This window comes from Embiotoca jacksoni, unplaced genomic scaffold (genome assembly GCF_022577435.1).
Source record: "Embiotoca jacksoni isolate LCO1_2020_lvr unplaced genomic scaffold, fEmbJac1.0.p SCAF_28, whole genome shotgun sequence".
Taxonomy (NCBI): Eukaryota; Metazoa; Chordata; class Actinopteri; family Embiotocidae; genus Embiotoca; species Embiotoca jacksoni.
The window spans coordinates 615,680-637,916 of NW_027185379.1; the positions used below are offsets into that span (position 1 = coordinate 615,680).

The following is a 22,237-nucleotide window of genomic DNA, read 5'->3' on the forward strand; positions in this document are numbered from 1 at the left end:
GGATTCAACTTCAATTCGGACAGCCCCCCAAAAAAGTTCCCTCAGAGTGGAAGAGAAAGAAAACTTGGCTGCTGGAGAAGCAGAGAGAGGGAGAAAGAGGGAGAAAGAGGGAGAGAGGGAGGAAGCTTCGGCCAGCAGTTCAGCTGATGTTTGTCCAGAACTAGAAGAAGACATGGATTCTGTAGGCAAGTCGTGGCTGCTGCTTACAGGCTTTGTGCTCTTTTATGTCATCTACCTGCTGTTCGGAGCCCTGGTGTTCTCCAGCATCGAGCGGCCGGTGGAGGACAAGCTGCGACACGACATGGAAGTCCTCAAACAGGACTTTCTGAACCAGAGCTGCGTCAACGCCGCGTCCCTCGAACGCTTTCTGGTCCAAGTGCTGACGGCCAACAAGTACGGCGTCTCCGTCCTCAGGAACTCTTCTTTCACGTCAAACTGGGACCTGGCATCCTCCATGTTCTTCGCCAACACTCTGGTCACCACCGTCGGTGAGTTCACGCAAAACGTACAAAGAAAAGTTTTGGGCAAAAACATAAAAGTCACTTAGCGGCGTTTTTGGAGCATTACGCACAGCCAGAAAAGAAAAGAAACAAAACAAAGAGAATTCAAACCTGACGTTGAAATCGGTGTAAAAACGTAACAATATGAGGCCACATGTAGTCATAAACTGAGGACATAATTGAAGAAAGAAAAACACCAGCAGGACTCTTTTTTTTGTTTTTTTTGTTCAGACTTTTATCTTAAATCTAAACATTACAACGGGTCCCAGCGCTGTTCATGGCCACACATCCATATGTCATAGAAGTGCTGGTTGTGGTGTGACTTTGCCACGTGTTCCGGATGCTGCAGACGAGCTGCAGCTGTGGAGCTCTGCGCGCAACGTCGGAACAAACTGACACCTCGGAGGACTCATCACCGGAGCAGTCGTTTCATCTTCGAAACAAATCCTCATATCTGTAGGACAAGCTCCTTTTCGTGAGAGAAGGTTGTTCATCTGAAGAGGGAAACGAGATGTCATTTTAAGTTTTGGAGTTCCCCAGAACCTTCCAGGGTCTTCCAGTTTGAACTGTTTGGTCTGAACACCTGCAGTGGTGATAACTCGACCTGGATGTTCCAGGAAGTCGAGGGAGACCGCGGGGCTCTTTACATCAGAGGTTTCTGTCCCTGGGGGGCCACACAGACAACAAATACCACACAAGGTCACAAAGTAGAGACATTTGGTCATGGAGGCTGTAAGTTGCATAATGGGAACTGTAAGATCCAACTTCTACAGAAGTTTATTTACAGTGCAGTCAGGATATCCTAGGTCTTAAAAATGTATTTCTTTTTAACCCCTTGTTAGAGGTGTATTCCTTAAATTGAAATGCAGGTCATTTCTTTAAGGGATTTTTTTTTTTTTTTGGTAATTTTTATTCTTCTCCCGGATGTGATTTAATTTGTCATAAGATGAAGAGTTTATTTTTCAAAATTAATGTGTTTTTGTCTGATTTGGCATTTACATTTTTGGGGGTTTCTTCCATAGTACAAGTCTCCCCCCCCCCCCCCCCCCCCCCCCACACACACACACACACACACACATATTCTGAACTGAAAATAAATAAACTCCTCGTGTTGGTGTAAATATGCTGAGAAAGTTTGCCATCTTAAAACAAAGCACTGCCTCATTCAATTACCCAGATTGATTAGTGGGAGTCTCCCAGTGGAGCAGCAGTACATCCACAGAGCAGCTGCTGCTTCAGAGGCACCAATTCACATCCTCATGGCAGAATTTCCCAGCTGGTCTAGATATTGACTTGATGTTATGACAAAAACAAAAAAAAAGCATCTGTGGTCACATCTGTAATCTTAAAAGTCACTGTGAAATGTGGGACCGGTTATTGATAGAGTTCCTGTTTGAACAGGATGTTGATGTGGTTCGATAAAGGCCGACCAGCGCATGTTTGAAATGTGACCTGTAACGATGGCAGGAAGGGGAAAACCCAGAAAAACAGTCTCTCTCTCGTTATATAGCTGCACCCTGTAGTTAGCCGGGTTTTAACACCTCGGCTGAGAGATGATGTCACACCTCTGGACTAAGTTCCTTTTGCTCATCAGCACCAGAACTACAGACTTGAGACGCAGCTGTGAATCTGAAATGTCGGAAGTTAGGAAGAAGATCTAAAGAATAGGCAACGATAAGGATTGTTTTTTCCCTCGTGTTAAGGACGTCCTCGGAAATAATAATAATAAAAAAAATCCCTCAGAATGGAAAGCAAAACTTAGCATGAGAAATACTGTTTATTTATCTGTAGTTTTAAAGATTTCAGCTTCAGGAGGGAACTTGGAAGAACAAGAGGGCCGGATCCCGTCTGAAGAGGTTCATGTGAGCTGGACCTCGTGGTCGTCTTCAGCTATGTGTTATTTTAATTGTCAGCATTCGGAAACCGGAAAGACTTTAAAGTGTTCAAGAAGCGTTTATGAAGTTAGCGACTCGCACAACTTTACTACTAAACTGCCTCATCATCATCATCATCATCATCATCGTCGTAGTAACGTCACACAGGGAAGCTTTTAATTACATGCTGCCGTTTCCGTCTTGGCAAACTGCTGTGAAAAGTCACATTTACAGGCATGCTGCTGTAGATCACGGTCACATGAGCACTGGGGAAATGCAAATTCACGCTTTAAGCAGAACAGAAGTGACCTTTGTGTTCAAATGCAGTTTGTTTGCTGGATGCGATGCCTGGATTTCTTTCACAGCACTGTGTGTGTTTTCCTCTTGTGTCTCTTCCTGAAATGTTTTCATAGGTTAGTCTGCGGTGTGCTTCATGTGAGGCTCTCAGGTTGTGAACAAACCACCGGTTTGTTGTGTGTTGTATGTTGTTTTATTCTAATTCATTGCACTGTTGTTTAGTTTATTTATTATTGTTATTATTATTTATCTTATTTTATTGTATAGAATGTGCATTTTTTTACGCTGCTGTAACATAAGAATTTCCCTCTGAGGGATTAATAAAGTATCTATCTATTTATCTAAAACGGGAAGTGAGCGCACCTAAAGTCTCTTTGATAACAGTTCCTCCTCACAAAAAGGAACATGTTGGAGTGGAACCGTCATAGTTCTGCAAAACCAGAATATGAAAGTTCACTGGACCGATCAGGAAGGAATGTGTAACATGTCTGTCCTGGTTCTTCTTTGTCATCACCTGTTCAATTAAGGATTTTTCTTCAGGCCTCGACATCAGCAGTTATGTTCAGGGACTAAAGTTCTTCTGTGAGTAAAACTTAGATCATGTGCTTTGTAATATTTGTCAGTAACAACTGAGCAGAGCACTGATTGAATGCACCGATGAGTGCTGATTGCTAAGTGATGCTACGAGTGTTTTTGTTTGTTCACTTTGAATTAGTTCTTTGGTGTCAGATGGGAAAAACACTACAAAACCCTCTCTGTTGCATTAAGTTACTGCCAGCTGGAGTCATTTTCATCAGTGTAATGGGAACCTAAGGAACATATTTAATGCCTTTTAGAAACTGCTTTTGCTTTTTAGCCATGTTCTTCTGCTGGCGTTCTTCTGGTGTGCTCGTGTGCATCCACGAGACAAAAACAAAACACAAAGCTGCTCGAAGGACATTGTTCCCGGTGCAGAGACCTTTAAGGCGGTACGGTTCACTCTCTGGGTGCTTTAAGGACATGTGAGGAAAATGATCTCCACACGGGGGAAAAGATCAGCAGAAAATCCCATCGCCACGCCCGTCCAGGAAAAATAGAATATACGTCTTCTCTAAGTTTACAGCATCTGTATCGAAACCGATTACTTTCCTTTAAATGAGCCTCCGAGTGGAAAGTTGGATTCAACTCTTATCTCATTAAGGGTCAAAGTGGAACTTCACTAGTGTGCAAACAAGAGACAAAAACATGACGTGATCACTTTGTCTCAAGCGTAAAGGCTGTTAATTAGTGAGAATTAAAAGGGAAAGTAGTCTGTTGGTACAATATTGGAAATGAGTGGAAAATCAGTTCAAAGCTGAAAGAAGGTGTCTGTCTGTCTGTCTGTCTGTCTGTCTGTCTGTCTGTCTTCACAGTAACCTCGTTGTACATCCACTCTCGCTGTCGTTGAGCTGAAGCGGTGCTAGTTTTGACAGAGGACTCCCACTGAACTCTGTCGAACCCCTGAAGGCTCCACTTTAATTCATGTGAAATGGTGTCATCATCCTGACATCATGTCTTTGGTGCTGGAACAGACACGAATGTTCAGGCTCGGGGAAATATCCGCATGTTTTCACGATCTCGACTTATTACACAATAAAAAGCCTTTTTCTATCTCGGGAGACGCGCGTCTCAACGTCCAACCCAGCGTTGGGATCCGGTTCGTAACACGGATGGATGTTCGGTCACTGTCGAGAACAACTTTCTTCAGTGATTCCACGTTTTTGTAGTCGGGCACTTTTTAATCATGTGATTCCAGAGTCACATCTCTCTCTGTTTGTTTCCCTTTGTGTTTCTCTCTCTGTCATTACGGATGATAATAATGAAAAACCCCACAGACTGATTTTCGACAAAGAAAACCTTTGTACTGATCTCCTTTAATATCGGTCTCGGACGACCATCAGGCAGCATCATTTAATCACATTAACCGAATCTAGCCAGTAATACCAAAACGTCAACATACTGGGACGAGACGATGTCTACTTTGTGACACCGAAATGACAGACGCTGCGTTACAGTCTAACAATGCACCTATAGGAAGCTGTGCATCCAGCTGGCGTCTGGCTTCTTTTAATTCTCTTAATGCACAGAAATACACGATGTCATAATTCAACATAATTCCCAAAGAACTGTAACTTTGTGAAAAGTGCTGTTGATGCTGTTAGAAACAGGCGTGCTGAGCACAGCAGTGTAGAGTCCCTGTACGAACTGCAGTGTGTGTGTGTGTGTGTGTGTGTGTGTGTGTGTGTGTGTGTTCCCAGGCGGTTTGTGTAGCAGCCTGTGTTGTGATCACATGCCGTAACGACAGATTGCCTTGAAAGCAGCCGGCTTTCTGAATTCCATTTCTGAGGATTTTAATTCTTAAACCCCGCCGCCGTTTCATTATTTGCACATCAGATTATGTTGAAGACGCTTTTCGCATAAATATTCTATTTTTGTGGATTCTTTTTAGCAGGCAGCCGTGACTGTGGTCAGGACTGATCCAGGGGCAGTTTAATGTCAGATGTGTTTGTGGTAATGTGTCTCTAACATGGCCGTATTGTTTTCATTGTATTTTATGGTGTGGTTACACTGCAAATCCCTGAGTGGAGATCTGGACGAGTCAGAAGCACATTTCCGTTCCAGTAGCTTCACTCCTGTCAGTTTTATAGCGATTTTTATAAAATGATATAAAAATGCAGGAAGTTGTAGTTATTTTTTTTTTTTGGTGTCTCCTCTGTATTTTCTGTTGTCTCCTGTTTGACTCCACCGTGTCCCTCCTCCTCTGATCATCCGTCCTCCTCTTGTGTCTCCAGGTTACGGTCACACCACCCCTCTGTCCGACACGGGAAAAGCTTTCTCCATCTTCTACGCCCTGATAGGAGTTCCCTTCACCATGCTGGTGCTCACCGCCTCCGTCCAGAGGCTCATGCACCCTCTGGTCATCGTCCCCATCGGCCTCCTGCAGCGTTCGGGCATGGCGCCCCGCTGGGCCACCGTTGTCCACTTGGTGCTGCTGCTGGTTCTGGTGGTGCTGTGCTTCTTTTTGGCGCCGGCGGCCGTGTTCAGCGTGCTGGAGGGGTCCTGGTCGTTCTTGGACGGCATCTACTTCTGTTTCATCTCTCTGTGCACCATCGGACTGGGCGACTTCGTGCCGGGGACACAGTCTGGGCAGAAGAACAGGCAGCTGTATCAGCTGGCTGTCATGGGTGAGTGAATGTTGTCGTGTCCCTCGTAGATCACAAATGCATTTGTCCAGTCATCCAACACTAGTGCAGCCAAACTATATCATGATATGTATAAGTAGTAACACAAGACTGAAGCCCAGAACATCCGCATCGTTAAAGTCGTGTTTGAAGTTTCACTCTGAGACTGGAACGGTAAGAAATGTCTAAATACGTCAAATACTTGCTGAATATATCTTTTTTTTTTTTTTTTCATTGCATGAACTTGAAACCTATTTCCAAAAACTGCCGCCTGTTTCTTTCAAATCAAACAAGTGTCACGTTTTATTTTCAAACTGAACATTTTCTGCTTCACTGAAATGATCATTTTAGTCTTTGTCTTGTCGGATTTGTCTCCGACGAGCGTCCAAAGTTAAGTCTGCGTGACTCTACGGCCTCAGAGCCCGTCTCACACACTTCTCCATTGAAGCTGCTGATATGTAGCATGTGTTTGATAAGGAGGTGCGGCCTCATCATGGTCCAGGACACGGAGACGTTCATGTTTGCCGAGCAGATGTATTACAGCGGATCATCTTTTGATTGCCGCGTCGTTCGGTTGATCCGCGGCTCCTCTCGGCGGCCACGCGTTGGGCATATTTGCTCTACCGTGTGTGTGTGCGTACAAGTAAGCATGAATATGATCAATGTTTGTTTGGTAATACTTGAAGAAAATATAGTCTTGACTTTTGTTTACCCTCTGACGATGTGTTGTGGTGGATAACGCTGAATGTGAACCTTGTTTGTTTACAAGAAAACGCTGTGGGGAAGTTTAAATCTGCAGATAATCAAACATGCAGGAGCCAACCTGATCTGAACCAAAACAAACTGTTCCTTAACACTACTGTCTGTGCCCTCAAATAAGATTTAAACAAAGCAATAAACATCTCCCACTTGGTGCAACATTAACTTTCATACATGAAAATAACAAAACGTCTTAACAGTCATTAGAGAAAATATTATGAAAAGAAACATCTTTATAAACATGACAAGGCAGAAGCTACTTGCTTTTATAGAAATAATGTTGATTCAAATATAAAATTTTAACAGTGCAAACGGCATCTCATAATCCTCATCATGAAATCATTCACACGCGTTTTAACGTCTTCTGTCAAGGTGTTAATGTTATATTCAGCGTCATGGCAGGAAAGACATCGTGTCCTGTCAAGAAACATCAAAAGGAGGCATGCAGTGAGATCAGAGAATATACAGGAAGGGTATTAAAAACTCACTTCCAGCAGGATTGATTTTTGTCTTGCTGCTCCGAGGCGAGAAGATGATCTTTGCAGCGACGCATGCCGCCTTTATTCTCACCTCCGATGTGAGAAATAGCACCTCTCACGGCTTCTCTTTCCTCTGCTGAGAGGTCGCTGCCTCATAAATGAAACCGCTCCTTGACTCCTCAGCGAGCTCTCTGGAATCTCGAGTTCTTTCTTGTCATCTTTAAGTCGAGCCGGATTTCATTAAATGGAAATAAAAAAAGGTGTCGAGAGCCTCTTTTGATCGAGTTTTTTTTTTTCTTTTTTATTCAATAAAGCTTTTTAAAGAGGTAGAGAGTCAGCAGCCTGACTGGACCGAATCGGACAATGACTGAAATTTCAAAGTAACTGGACCTTGAACTGCTTTTGTTTAATAGTTTTTAGCCATGCTTTAGTGGCGCAGCGCTTTGGATGACTCCACGTCAGCTACGCAGTTCAACACTTTGGTCCAGACAGACGCAGCTCAGCCGGGCTGAGACTAAACATCATTTGAAAAAGATTCTCCTTTCAGAGTGATGTGTGACGAAGAAAAGCAGTAAATATGAGAAGCTGGAACCAGTTTTTTACTGACTAATCGGTTTAGCTTCAAACTAGTGGATGGACTGCTCGGACATTTTGCACATGTTCCCAGAAGATCGCTCCTACTTTGGATTACATTGAGTAAAAAAAAAAAAAAAAAAAAAAGTCATTTCATGGATTACCGTGAAATTTAGTACATGTTCAGGATGTAATCCTCTAACTTGTGGTGGCTCTGGGATGAAGTTGAAGTCAAGTGTTTGTTACTAAATGTGATGTCCGATTGGTTGGAGGCTGCTCCGATGGTTTTAAAATGAACCCGAATGCTTTTAAAAACTGAGAGATGAGAAACCCGAGTTTTGTGGGATTATATCGCACCTGCAGCTGGCTTAACAGGATTAAAAAAAATATAGATGACGAGTGTAGAAACCATGTGGGTGAGTTTCCAGTATGTGATTTGCATGTTGTACATGAATGCGTCTCTTCATACAACACTCACATTTGGATCCTGGGGTTTGTCCTCGAGTTTGAGAGACATCAGTCACATGATGGAGGTTATTTTCATCGTTGTGCTCTTGTTTTTCAGCTGCTGTGTTTTCTCGGTAATTGAATCAGGCCTGGAATGAGCTTTTTGTCTAAATGTAGCCCGGCTGTTGTTTTTGTGTCTCTGTGGTCTCGACAGTTGAATATCTGAAAAACAATTATTGGGCTTAATGAGCTATGCCGTATTCAGGAGGGAGAAAACGTACCCTGCAACAAGTTGAGCAAAAAAAACAAACAAGAAAATTCCCTCCTGAAATACTTTTTACTGGATTTCTTTGGCTTTACAACGAGACTTGGTTCCAAAAGCATCTTTCTGTTGATCTACTCTTTCATCCCACTTTAGGAGGATGTCATGTTTGATTTGGTGGTTGGAGAGACCCACTTGGACATTGCTAAAAGTAGCTGCGTGTTTCTCTGTCTTGTCCACGGCTAATTCCTTGACTTCAGTTTGGAAGGAGGCCCGAGAGTTCACACTGCTTCCTCGTCTCTGATTAATCCAGAGATCCCCGACAGGTTCGGAGGATGATGAGTGACTGATTGCAGCCGGATGATGTGACGTGTCGGCAAAACATTTCTATAAATGTTTTTGGTCAAAGTACTGTTTTTTTTTTTTTTTTTTTTTTCCCTGAGAATTTACTGCACAACGGTAACAGCAGCCTGAACTGGTAAATGTTGTGTATATATTCTTAAAAAGGTTGTCCATAACACAACGTATTTATTACCAGAGGAGCCAAGTGGAAGTCCAACATCTCATTTTTCACAACATGATATCAGAAGTTATGCAATGTAAAAAAAAAAAGACACCAAAACTGCTGTTTCAGGGCTTTTTCCACTGCGAGTGAATATTTTGAGGGCTTCTTTTTTTTTTTAAGCGCTGGCTTACTTGTACTGCGAGAGACTTATTGTCCAGGGCCTGAACTCGATGTGTACGTGGGCTGGTTTTAATGCATACATGTGACAGGAGGAAAACCAACGCTTCTTGGATTCTGTTTAAGTGTATTACTGCTTACATTTGGAGATCTTTGTGCAGTCTTAGGCTGTCGTGAATGGAGGCGACTGTTCCTAATGGACAAAGAAGCTTCCTACTCATCTGTCTCTTTATGATTATCATAATAAGGTAACCATTTACAAGGGATATTATTTCTCAAGTAAAATTAGACATCCAACGTCAGAGGCACGTTTCATTTACCGAACGGTTGTGACGTCATTTTCTATTCGAGGAGAATCCGTCTTTAATTTTTTTTTTCCTCGGTTCATGCAGCGCTTTCAGGTAATAATTCTCTTTTGCAACAAAAAGAAAATAGATGACCACAACGTTTTATTGAATAAATGACCTCTGCTTTCCCTCCAGCTTACCTGTTTCTGGGCCTGATGATGATGTACCTCCTGCTGCGCACCTTCCACAAGATGTCCGACCTGCACGGCCTGACCGGCTTCCTTCAGCTGCCGCGCTGCGAGGAGTCCGACCCGGAGGAGGACAGGGAGCCCATCCTGGAGGACAACCAGATGGGGAAAGCTGCCAGCGAGCCCCTGGAGCCGGCATCGCAGCCGTCGTACAACACCATCAACAAAGGCTGAGCTGTCGGTAGGCAGAGAACAGGAGGAAGGTCTACCTCTGTCCTGAACCAGCGATGAAACTCCTGGGCTGGTGCGCTGAATCTAAAATTCTTGCCTTAATTTGTTCCGTTTCCCTCCTCAACTCATTCAAAACATTCAGAGAACTTAATGAAGAATTACGATCCAGCCTTTCTGGGGAGGATCACCAAACTGCCCGGGCTAAAAGGCTCCGATGTTCTCGTTCCTCTTCAACACCGGTGGAACCGTGGTGTGTTTACAGCCTCGTGAAGGGCCCGAGCTAAAAACTTTTCAATACATGGTTGGTTACTTTCAGATCACTTTTTGTTTTGTCTGTATTCTTGTCACGTTTGCTTTTTGTGCCACAGGGTTTTTGGTTTGCTAGTTTGGGACTAACAAATACTGTAATTGTGCTGCAACTAAATCTTTTACACCATTAACTGCCTTTTTTTTTTAGTTTTTACGTTCGCACGTTCTCGGCGAAACGCCTCCAGACTATTGACCAAACTGTCTAGCCATGTTTATAGCGAGGATCAGCCTTTACTCACTTTTGCACCAGTTTTAATGTCTTCACTAAGCATTTCAAACAACACGGCCTTTAACCGAGTTTAATCAGAGTTCCCCTGTGAAAGGAAGTTGCCTTATTTAGTATTGGAAAAGTACAGAGACCTCCAGTGAGGAGCAGTTTGCCTCAGGACGACGGCGCTCCTGCTTTATGGTGCTGCCCCCTGGTGTCGATCTGTATGTAGTGCAACATGTTATGATGTTGACACCTTCAAAACAACAAAAAAATAGGCTTAGAAAGGGTTTGAATAGAGGGAGTGAAAAAAAATAAATAATGATTTGAGATTACGACTCATTTTGACGGCAAACCAAATGTCAAACAGCCTCCTCTGCGTCTGCGTATTTTAAAACGTCCATTTCTGGCTAATGAACACTTGAAATGCACTTTAATGGCAAAACGGATCTGAACATTACAATTGTTGTTGAATGAATGTAAAATAAATGATCAGTGTGTGTGTTGTAGTTTTGTAACGTGACATGTATTCACTTTAGACAATCAGAAATAAAAGAAGAACTTAACCTGACATCCTCATTTTTCTCGTTATCTTTGCCTGCAGTAAGTTTGGGAAGATTTTATGGTAATCTTAAATTTGCGTGCCTAAAGATATATTTTTTTATGTTTGAGGTTGACTCACTGTTGTGTGCGCAGACGACATCTTGGATCTTTTACCTTAAAACCCCAAAATCCTTCATTCTTCTATTAAGAATCTCACTGAAGCTTTTATTATGGTAATAAATCCATATTATCTCCAAACTACCTGTATTTTACACCTTACATTGCTTTCTATACAACACTCAGTCCTGACTGGTGCAACTAAAACACAACGATTTGACGATTAAAGCAGAATTTTCTTTTCACATTTTATTAAAAACATCAGTACAGGTAAACAAATATTGTTTTCTTAAAAACAAAATACACAGTATCTGGACATTCTGCCCTCCATTTCAAAACATAACTATAAAAGTGAATAAAATAACTGCCGTGACGGTACATTAATATACCATTAGTGATTTGTCAATAGGGTATGACATTAAATTACTTGTTAACACAATATTCTATTAATAAATAGTTTGAGACTGCAGCGATTTTTAGAAAAGGACCTTTTGCATAGAAAGCAACTCAAATCCACAGACTGGATATAAAAGTACAAAAACTCCTCCAACGGTTGTGGTTGGTTCATATGCAGGTCGACAGCCGGCTGCGTTGCAGTTCAAACATTTCCCCTACACGTGTTTATTCATAACGGAAACACAACATTTAAAAAGGGACTCCACCTGGTGCTCAGGAAGGTAAATATTTCTCATCAGTAACAACACCAACTCCACGCAGACGTACGAATGCATATTATTGACCAAACAAGTCACACGTAAAACAAACAAACAAACAAACAAACAAACAAAAAGAAACGCGTGAAGCCCTTAAAATAAAATAAAAACGATGAATGAACCATGATGCCGAGCACCTTTAATAAGGTTAAATCTGCTGCATAGTGGTTGGAACCGGTCGTCACATTCAAGCTCATGAGGATGTTTGTTTTTTGTTGTACAATCGAGAGAACAGTAAAAAGGCTTTTTTTGAATAAAAGCATAGTTCAGAAAAATAAAAATAAAGACATGAAAGAGTGTTGATAGAAAGCTGCTCACAACGACTGCATATCTGACTGGAAACTTTTAAAAACAAAACTTTTAGTTTCGTCTTTCTTTTTCTTTTTTCCAGCTCTTTAGATAAAAACATGGTTTGGCAACGAGACTGAGGAATACAAAAAAACAAAAAAGATAACTTACCAGTATTATAAACACTGCACACGCTTGACAAAACAACAACAGTGTAAATATGCATCTTTTTGACTGCCTCTGATCCCTCGACCTCTGACCTCTGACCTTAAATATGAGGTTCAAGGATTTCATCAGAGGATTTGTGCCCTTCGGTAGTTTTAGTGTTTCAGCCGTCCTCCTTCCAGCATCAGCCAGGTCACTTTATCACTTTATCACATCTCACACTTGTGGTTTAGAGGGTGTCCCCTCCTCCCCCCTCCCCCCCCCCCTCACCCCCCCCCCACGTGTATGACTCACTTCCTCTTTTTTCCCTTTTCTTACTCCACCCCCCCACCCACCCACCTCCCCTCCCCCACCTCCCCACGATGCCGTGATCTATCTGACATGATGCTAAATGCCAGTTTTGCGTCACACTTGATAATTAATAACCTGAAAACGTTCCTCAGTAAACCGTTGCTGCCCAGTTTTAATTGTGACTTCACTTCCTCTTTTTGTCTTCCCGCCTCATCACAGCTACTCCTGCTTGAAAAACACTTTCTGTCTTCGACATCAACCGTTTCTACATTTCTAGAACATTCTCACTGCTTTCTAAATCCCATAATGCACCATTTTTTTTTTTTATGTAAACAAAAGGTGAGAGACAACGTGTTTGACAGTCCAGCGATTTGTCTCGTGAATTTCGCTTTATGTCCACTAACTCGGGGAACGGTGTTCGGGTGGAGTTCTCAGGACTCCACCAGGATCTCCATCAGATGCTCCAGCTCAAATCCGTCTCGCGCATGATTGACACCGCCGAAGGAGGAGGACGTTGGCAAAGAGAGAGACGGCGAGCAGGAGGAAGACAGCTGGCTGAAGGAGGAGAACGAGGGCAGGCACTTCGGACTCGGGTTGAGCGAGAGGGAGGAGGAAGAGGAGGAGAAAGGTGGCAGGTACCGAAGGAGGTCCTCCCCAGCTGGGTATCCGCCGCCACTGCTTCTGAGCCCAAGCACTCCCATGTCCATTTCCAGCAGGGACGTGTCTATGTCCTGGAACAGATCCTCTACGGTGAGATCGCCGAGGTAGCTGGACCTCATCACCTCCACGCTGTTGTCCCGCGCCCGGAGCTCCTCCTGCTCCTCCCAGCTGACGCCGTAGCCTCGGACTCCCTGTCTTTGCCCCTCCGAGGGCCCCGACAGGTTCTCCAAGGACCTGAGGGGCGGCCGCGGAGCTGCCTGAGGGCTCCCGTCCATGGTCGAGTCAAGTTCATTCAGGATGGAGGCGATGGCGACCGAAAGAGAGAAATCAGTATCCGTGGACATCGACCCCCAATCTTCGTCTTCGCCGCTCATCGGGACATTTGACTCGCTTGAGTGGCAGCTCGCCGGAGACCTGCTCGCGGCGCAATTTGACAAGTCATTTGAGGAAAACATCGGGCAGTCGGCGTACGCTAATTGGCCGGCGTCGACCGTCGAGCTGCGAGGACTGCGGGACACGTCCCCGTCCTCCCCGTCTTCGGTCGGCACCCGACGGGCCTCCAGGGCGACCTGCCGCAGCGTGTTGGCGATGAGGACGGACCGCCGCAGGCTGGGTTCAGGTAGCTCCTGGCTGCGCTGATACTTGCTCATGGAAACGGAGAACACAAACTGCCGCTGGCTCTCCCAGGTGGGACAGCACCTGTCCAACACCTCCACGTCCTCGTCCTCCGGCGGGAGTTTACGCTTCTGCCCCTTCATGATCATCTTTAAACTGTGAAGGCAGGAGGAGAAAGAAAAATACTATTTAAACAGATAAATGTTTTTAAAAAAAAAAAAAGATCAGTTTCTCAGTTTTTGAATGAAGGTTGTCATAGATTTTAAAAACTCTCATACATATGAAGAATGGAATAATATACATATTTATATATATATTTATATATATATATGTATATTTAATGATAAAACAGGAAGTCACCGAGTAAAAAAAACAAAACGTTTTTTTAAATTGCAGGTTTGATAAATTGTGGTGAACAATTGCCATTACTCATAATCAGGAAAGACAGTAAGAAATTATTATTGAACAATAAATGATTCAATAAATAAAATATAATGAAGAAAAAAAAAGATGGTGAATTGTGAAAAAAAAAAAAAAGTGACTCTTCAGTGTTTAGGTGAGCTAAATACTTTTAAAAACGTTAACATGTTCAAAGATGAAGTCAAAGACTGTAAATTAGTTAACGGTGATTATCCGGTTAAATGTAAAATAAAGTTCCGGTGAAGGTTCAGGACGAGGAGCCGCTTCTGAAGCAGGATGGGGGTCGTCGTCCTGGAGGGAAAACGAAAAACGAAAAAACTTTCTCCACCGACTAAATCAACGTAAGATTACTCACGTTAATTCACTTGATTGAAAAAAAGAAAGAGGAAAATCAGCGTCGCAGTTTTAATCCATCGAGGTAAACTTCAGACATTTTGAAAGTAAGCAACAAAAAAAAAAAAAAAAAAAAAAAAAACGAAAGAAAAACCCCGACCTGTTGAATCACTTCCCGTCGACTCGTCACCGTCGCGTTTCGTTATCGCGCTTCCTTTCCGTTTTATTTTCATAAACGTTTGTTATTCAAGTCATTCAGAAGCAAGTCGGCGTCCCGGACCCGGTTGTTTCCGTTAAGTTTCTCCGTTACGTGAGCTCTGGCTCCGCTAACCGTCCGACTCCGTCTTCTCCCGCCCGTGATTTGAGATTCTCCCCCAAAGCGTTTACAGTTAAGGGGGTGGAGCATCGGCGCGCCGGTGCATTGTGGGTAATGTAGTTTATGCGACGCTGCATTCCAACACAGTATTTTTTTTTTTCTCCCTCCATCATAAAAGCGCATTAAATACTCGCTGAACCATTTACAGAGCAAACAGCATTTTATGAGCACAAACCCACATACGTTTGTAGACGTATAAAAGTCACTCCTGACCCCAATTAATTGCCGCCGGACCGGATGGTCGAGTTTGTTATTATGTAATTTGCAATGCACTAATTCCTAAACGATTACATCACCGGCGAAAGAGGTACTCCTTTCTGCATGTTGGTTATTTTAATACAAAAAGCGCGTGTAAAACACAAATATTACAGAGAGGTGATCAGCTTCTTCTTTTTCTTTTTTTTTTTCCAGTCCAGTTTAACATTAGACTTCTGAGGGAGAATGGATCGGATCAATAAACCAAAACAATATAAGACACCAAAAAAAAAGGCTTCGCATTTCAGAATGACATCGAAAGAGAAGAAGACAAAAAAAAGAAGAAAAGACAACAGAGTTTCATCCCATACATGAACACGTCCACGGCCAAGGTGATGTTAAGGCTGATCAAATGCAGAGGAGACAGTTACCTGAAAGACGCAGCCGCCACGGAGCCAAACAGTGAGCTCAACTTCTACTGTTGTAAACCACCAATATGTCAAAGCTTATGGCCACAGTTATAGTTATAATTGCCGACTTTTAGCCCATATGAAGTACCAGTAAGTCAACTTTGAAAAAACAGCTGTGGCTCCTCCTCGGCTTGCGCATTGGACGGCAGAGAAAAAGTGTAAAGTTAACAAAATATGAATCAAATTCCTGTAATTCCTTTCAATATAATATAATTCCCTCTGACGCTCTGACAGTTTTTAATTAGCCTGCGCGCTTACGTTTAATTTGGTTATTTTCAAAGGACGCCGTCTTTAAGAGAAATGCGGACAACGGCTGGAGCTGCTATGTTTTGTAAAATGTGTAAAAGTAGTGAGTGTAAAAGGATGCACTCAGACATGACCTTTACGCATCCGGCTTTTATTTTGAAAGGCAGAAACAACAGACTTCTGCTTGCTCGCCTCGGTGAGCTTGATTGAGTTTGGCCCCAGCGAGTTGCACAACAGCAACACATGCGACTCATCTGATGGACTGGTTGTCCTTTTCACATGACAGACTCACACCAGGACACATGAAACGAAACTTCTTAAAATAGCCCACACCCTACCGTACTTTACCTGATTTAGAGCAACTAAAGATTTGAAGAAATGTTTTGCCATTTCTTTGGGGTTCTTTTAAATGTAGTTTTTCTATTTATTTCACAGAGGGCACTAACAAATTTAAAAAAAATTACAGATTATAGAAGTAAATAGGCTGACAGTGCAATTTAATTAGAAGTGAGAATCACGGTGGACTACAGGTTTACTATCTGGTAAAATATCTGGCTGTAGTTTTTACCATGACCGGTTCTATTAGCCATTGTTTCTTTTTGTTTGGTAAAGCATTCATGTAATGTAAGTTAATATCTGGAAAACCTATTGTTGTTGTGGCTTCACTAAAAACAAAAAGCCTGCAGCTGCAATGCGCATGACAATTTACTCTTCCAGCACAACCTTTTGTACAACAAAGTCTTTTATTTTTTAAGGCCATACAAATAGATTGGGGATCAGAATAGTAAGAAGAAGCATCAGGTGAAGTAATGTTCAATGACAGGAAGCAAGACTGTTTGTGTGAAAAAACACAAGTGATGTAAAAAGCTATAACGAGCTGTTAAAATGTCTCCAATGGACAGCTGATCATAAAAATGAAAATTTGTATAAAAAAATGCAAGAACACAAAGCAGAAACTGATCCATCATAATCATGAAACTGAAAATAAAGAAGTGTTCGTGGTTTATCAAAAAAAATAACACTAATAGTTTAAATCCCCCAAAAAATCTCTACTTCACTTATTGCTCAATATTTTCTCTTCTGTGTGTTTTGGTGGAAATAAAGAAGGCCGACCAGTCACAGGAAGACATGTCCACCCGTCAGCACGGTGTCCTTCAGGACTATTTGTACTCTCCTGACACTCCAACACTCTTGCCGTCCCACTCCGAGGTGGACAGACACTTGACAAAGAAATGTCCCAGGTCGTGTTTGGAGATGGCTCTTCCTTTTAGCATGTTCTCTGTCACCGTGTAGCGCTCCGTCAGAGGGAGGTCACCTAGAGAGAGCAAGACAGAAACGATAACTCAAACACAAAATTTAAAAAAACACACAGGAGCTCTAACTGACTGCAGTTAACAGAAAAAGGACAAATCTCAGGAAAATTAATGAAGCAGGAAATTGTAGATTTAAGTTGGATAAATACTGAATAATTAAATTTTCAAAACTACCATCAAAACATAATCATTGACTGAATTTCATTCTAACATTTACTAAACTTGAAAATAGTTTTTTGATTCAGTATTTTTTTTTTCCAGTGTGGTGTTATGAAGTAAAGGACCTCCAAAAATCAGATTTGATAACTTCACTGGCCGGTCGTGCCTTTTAATGTTATGTTTAACTTTACTTTGGACCAAATTCAAGTAATATTTTACATATTTTAAGACATAATCTTTTATCTTTATCAAAACTTCACAACAAAACTCAATGTAGATGTTAAAAAAGTTTAACCCTGAATTCATGTCAAATGACAACCAAAGCTGTCGGTTGTCCGTTTCCCACTGACCGCCGATGTGAGGCGGCATGACGGCCACGTAGTCCAGCCCCGACGTCTTCAGCACCGTGTACATCCTGTCGTGGTCCTCCGTCACGGGAACCAGACGGGGCGGGACTTTGGAGCGATCCCACAGAAGGAAGGCTGAGTTGGATGATGATGGGAAGGAGTGGAGAGGGGGAGGGAGGTGGGTGGGAGAGAAAATGTATGCATGTGGCAATCACTTGAATGAGCAGAGAAGAAAAAGAAACACCTTATCCATGTCATAGTTTTGTCCTGATTCTCCTAGTTTTTGTTCCTCGTCTCACTCTCCCTACCGACCAGAGGTTCTCTTGTCTGTCTTTGTCCTTCTCTACTCTCATTTATGTCCCCTTGTGTTTCCATACGTGTCATTCCCCGTGTTCCCCCACCAGAGGTCCCCAGGCTGTTTCTCCCTGTGCTCAGTCCCCTTTTCAGCCACACCCAACTCACCTGCTCTCAGTTCCCTAATCAGCCCCAGCTGCACCCAGATGGTATGTGTAGGCTGATATACACTCCCTGTTTCCAGTAACCCATTGCTGGATTGTTAAGTCAGGGAGTCAGCGTTGCCACCTCGGCACGCCCATACCTGCGTGTTTTGGACTAATCCTTTTTTCTTTGTGTTTGCCTGGACTTTGAGTTTTGCTTCTCCAACCAACGTGAGTACAGTTCTTTAGTTGCTCTCTTTGTGCATTTGGGTCATTCCTCCGTTGTGGACAGTCCAGCTGTCTCCTTTGCATAGATGTTTGTCATACAAATAAAATCTGTATCCACATATTTGACTTTAATTGGCTTTCATTATCAAGTGTTGGTATCAGTGTTAATCTCTGTTGGTATCAGAGATTAAAATCCAAATCCATCTCTGCTCATCAGAGCCTCGAAATGGACTGAAAAAAAAAAAATAGATATCCAGGTCTTTTGTCTTTATCCACACCGGCCACATAACACAAACTGTGACCACTTTATCATCCTTTTTATCAGAGCGTCCTACCTGACATGCAGCTGACCACTTTGCGAATCCCTCGTGCCTTCATGGTTTCCACAATGTTCTTGGTGCCTTCAGACATCATGGTGGTTGGGCCTGATGAGACCAATCAGATCAGAGATCATGCTGAGGCCATGTGTCAATAAACACTGCAAAACCGTATTCAAGTATAATTTGGCTGCGCTGGCACATTTCCACTGGGTGTCACTATACATTTGCTTTACTTTACTTTAGAGAGCTATTTTATAATAATGTGTACTTGGAAAAAATATTATTAAAACTTTAATGCATTCATTGTTTGTAAGTAAAGTATTCAGAGGACCTACAACATTAAAAGACTTCTTCCACGCTATCAATAACTTAAAACTGAAGGAAAGTGTTTTGTTGTTGAAGGGAAATATTGAATGCAGGTCTCTTATTGCTGTTTTACAATTAATTCATGTACATGTTCTTTAACAACATCATGAATCCAATGAACCTCTTCAGTACTCTGAGATCTTTCAGTTTGTCAGGTCACAATGACATCTCCGTGTTATACTGTATGTTATGTAAGTCTTACTGCGACCTCTAGTGAAAGTTATGCATCATTACAGCACTAAAAACTACAATCTGAACATCAATAGTTACGCAAAGAAATTAAACTCTGTACAAAGTCTGTACAACTAAAGCAAATAAAAAAATTAAAAAAGGAACATGCAGTAATCGGTTGGCATAAAGAGCTGCAACAACACAGAAAAATGAAAAGGAGCCAAGAATGCAAAAATCCTGACCAATAAAATAATAAATCTAGTTACTAAATGGTAATTTCAGTCAATGTAATGCCATTTTATTTTTCTTTGCCTGAACAAGACCTTCATTTTTATGTCTTTTTAAAAAAAATTTTTTTATAATGTTTGCTTCATTGTGTCATTCTTGAAACTATGGCGCCTTACTGAGGTCGTTCCTGGTTCCTAGGATGATGATAACAGCATCCTGGCCCTCCATGGTCTTCTTCACGTCCTCTTTATTCTGTACGTCTCCCACCACCACTCTGGACGCCTTGTGATCCGCGGGCAGCTTGGCAGGGTCGCGCACCAGCACCGTCACGCTGTATCCTGAGGGAAGAAACTCAGAAATGAAACCGATCCACCGTCATTAACATCCTGAACATGAAATAGTTCCATGTTTAAAAAAAAAAATAAAAAAAAAAAATACAGTTTTAATGAGAATGAAGTGTTGTGCCATTTCAGGTAATGTGCATCTCTGTGGTTATACTTCATGAGTTCATATTTCTTAAAATTTTTGCAGGATTTCATGACATTTTTCCAGTGGAAGAAGTGGTGGGAGATCAACGGTCACTTTTATTAAATTGCTACAGAGACGAATGGGGATTTTATCTTGGTGACACTGTTGGAAAAATTACTCGAGGCTTGGTTCAAAATCAAACACATCGGACATTTTATTCTTGCAAGAAGGAGCAACTACATGCACCCTCAAAGAGAGGTGTCCACCAGTGCTCCCCCACCAGTGCTCCCCCCAACAGTCCTCGCCCCAGCCAGGCTCTACTCTCCTCAGTCCTCTTCTTCTCGCAGTCCTCTTCCTTAGGGCAACTTTTATACAGTTGACAAACAGTTGACAGTCACCCCCATTCCCTTTGTATCTGCTTTCGTATGGTAATACAGAGTTGGTTGTAGGTCAGGACACGGAGTTGTCAATTAGATGTGGAAAGTAAAACAAAAGGAATCACTTGCAAATAAGAGAGAAAACAAAGGAAACTTGCAAACAAGAGGAAGGGACAAATCCTTTTTTTCCATCACACACATTGACAACCAGCAATTTCACCTAGTTGGCAACTCTCATACTGAAACCATCACCGTCACCTGTTTGGTTATGGTGCTGTGACTGCTGCAAGGTTGGCATTAAAATTCAACAGGATAACACGTCTTCAGTTTCAATGAAGTAGTCGTTTCTAGAGGCTCCTTTTTAATAACTTCAACTACATGACGGAGATCCCACCCTTACTGTAGAGATGAGATAGTGAACAGCTTTCTGCTATCAGTTGTGTCACAAACTGCTGTGACTCGGCAAAATGCTGACCAGTAACGTCAAACATGACTCAACAGTTTTCTTTTCTTTTTCTGCCTTGTGACCAGGAGGAAATGAAATTAAAATGCTGATGAAGCCCAACATCATGATTTTATGCGAGTGTGTGTGTGTGTATATATATAGTCTATATTATGCTTTAAGGAAGTGCAATACAAAAATTTAAAAAAAAAATGACAGCAGATGTGGATGGTTTATCATACCAGAGTGAATATGTGATATAAATGAAGATGTTTTGATAAAAATTCAATTACAATTAATGTTCTCCAATCTCAATGTGTAAATTCAAGTCAGTCAACTTTCCATATTGACCAAATCAAAACGTGATGACAGTTTGACCAAATGTATATATGGATATGCTATCATCTTTAACTACAGTACAGCATGAAAAGACATTTACACACCACGAAAATGTCCATTTATGATAGCCGTGTAACTTTTTAATTTATTCTGAAACATTTCTGTCATTTGCTTAGACTATTTGACGACTGTAAACATAGTGACCTCTATATTGGGTAAAAAGACCGTCACGCTGTGCGTCAGTGATAACAGACGGAAGAAAACTTTTAATCAAAGCCTCTCAAAACTGGCTCCTGCACACAAAACCAACGTGGGTAAAATTACTGCTGGAACCCAGTGAGGACAGTTCGACCAGTAAAAGGCACCGAGTACTGATCTGCTCCACATCTCACCTGCAGCCACCGCTTGCGGCAGGGTCGCCAGCCCGGTCATTCCCGTGGCTCCAAATATCGCGACGTTTTTAATGGAGTTCGACATTGTTTGTATCAGGTGAGATCCACGACACGGCATCGGCAACTGGCAAAAATGCGTCCGAAGCAAAAGATACTTTTGACATTTGGAGTAAACGCCTCTTTCAAGTGACACGGAGGAGAAGCGCTTCCGCAGCGCTGACTCCGCCCAGCTGGAGAGTTAAAGGAGCCCTGCAGCTGGCGGTGCAGGCTCATATAAAGCATAGTGGTACTGTTACGTTCATTGTAGTGATCATCTCAATCATCATGTCAATCTCCAGTCGTGTCCACGTTTGTCAATTTGTAACGATGTTCTACTGAAGTGTTTTTTTTTAGTTTTTTTTTTTTAAATCAGGATATGAGATTCTGCCTTCACTCTTTCATAGAAGTAGAAATGGGGGCAGAATACGGCAGAGAACTATAAAGGGCTGTAGAGAAAAATCCGGTGGACATGTGTATCACACCGAGATGTACAAAAAAGTCTCCTGGTGTCATGACCTCAACTCAACAGGAAGTCCGCCATTTTTAATTTAGTCGCTATTTTTGGCGATTTGCGCATGTTGTATTTTAACGAACTCCTCCTACGGATTTTGTTGGACAGACTTGAAATGTAGTCTGTGCACTCTTAACATGTGTGGATTAAAAAGTTATTAAAAGAATTCGTTTTCGTCGATCGGTGTGCCCGCGGCGTGGTGGCCAAAAAGTGACCCAAAAGTCAAACAGTAGCATGCCGTCCAAAATGTGATTTAAAAAAAAAAAAAGAAAAGTCATACTGTGGTCCATAAAGTGACCCAAAAATTACTTCTGGGTCACTTTTTGCTATAGTATGACTTTTTTTTTTTTTTATAATTTGGATGACAAGCTA

The 22,237-nt window shown here is 42.1% G+C and overlaps 3 protein-coding genes across 5 annotated transcripts; 1 reads left to right on the forward strand and 2 right to left on the reverse strand.

Moving 5' to 3' along the window:
- Window position 1: 1 nt before the first annotated feature.
- kcnk6 (potassium channel, subfamily K, member 6) lies at window positions 2–10,861 on the forward strand. The gene is made up of 3 exons (XM_069161479.1): window positions 2–488; window positions 5,482–5,874; window positions 9,556–10,861. The coding sequence occupies exons 1-3, from the start codon at window positions 173–175 to the stop codon at window positions 9,780–9,782; spliced, it is 936 nt and encodes a 311-aa protein (XP_069017580.1). The 5' UTR covers window positions 2–172; the 3' UTR covers window positions 9,783–10,861.
- Window positions 10,862–12,481: 1,620 nt separating this feature from the next.
- sertad3 (SERTA domain containing 3) lies at window positions 12,482–15,539 on the reverse strand. Of its 3 annotated transcripts, none has more exons than XM_069161236.1 (2): window positions 15,444–15,539; window positions 12,482–13,844 (listed from the first exon to the last, which is right to left on the reverse strand). In XM_069161236.1, exon 2 carries the CDS (start codon window positions 13,835–13,837, stop codon window positions 12,845–12,847), a length of 993 nt encoding a protein of 330 aa, XP_069017337.1. In that variant the 5' UTR covers window positions 13,838–13,844; window positions 15,444–15,539; the 3' UTR covers window positions 12,482–12,844. The 3 variants fall into 3 exon arrangements, with proteins under 3 accessions (XP_069017337.1, XP_069017338.1, XP_069017339.1); XM_069161237.1 differs by lacking the exon at window positions 15,444–15,539 and adding an exon at window positions 14,602–14,912; XM_069161238.1 differs by lacking the exon at window positions 15,444–15,539 and adding an exon at window positions 14,464–14,524.
- Window positions 15,540–15,861: 322 nt separating this feature from the next.
- On the reverse strand, window positions 15,862–21,497 carry blvrb (biliverdin reductase B). Its single transcript, XM_069161454.1, has 5 exons — window positions 21,316–21,497; window positions 19,474–19,635; window positions 18,548–18,637; window positions 17,551–17,682; window positions 15,862–17,043 (listed from the first exon to the last, which is right to left on the reverse strand). The coding sequence occupies exons 1-5, from the start codon at window positions 21,431–21,433 to the stop codon at window positions 16,889–16,891; spliced, it is 657 nt and encodes a 218-aa protein (XP_069017555.1). The 5' UTR covers window positions 21,434–21,497; the 3' UTR covers window positions 15,862–16,888.
- Window positions 21,498–22,237: the final 740 nt, after the last annotated feature.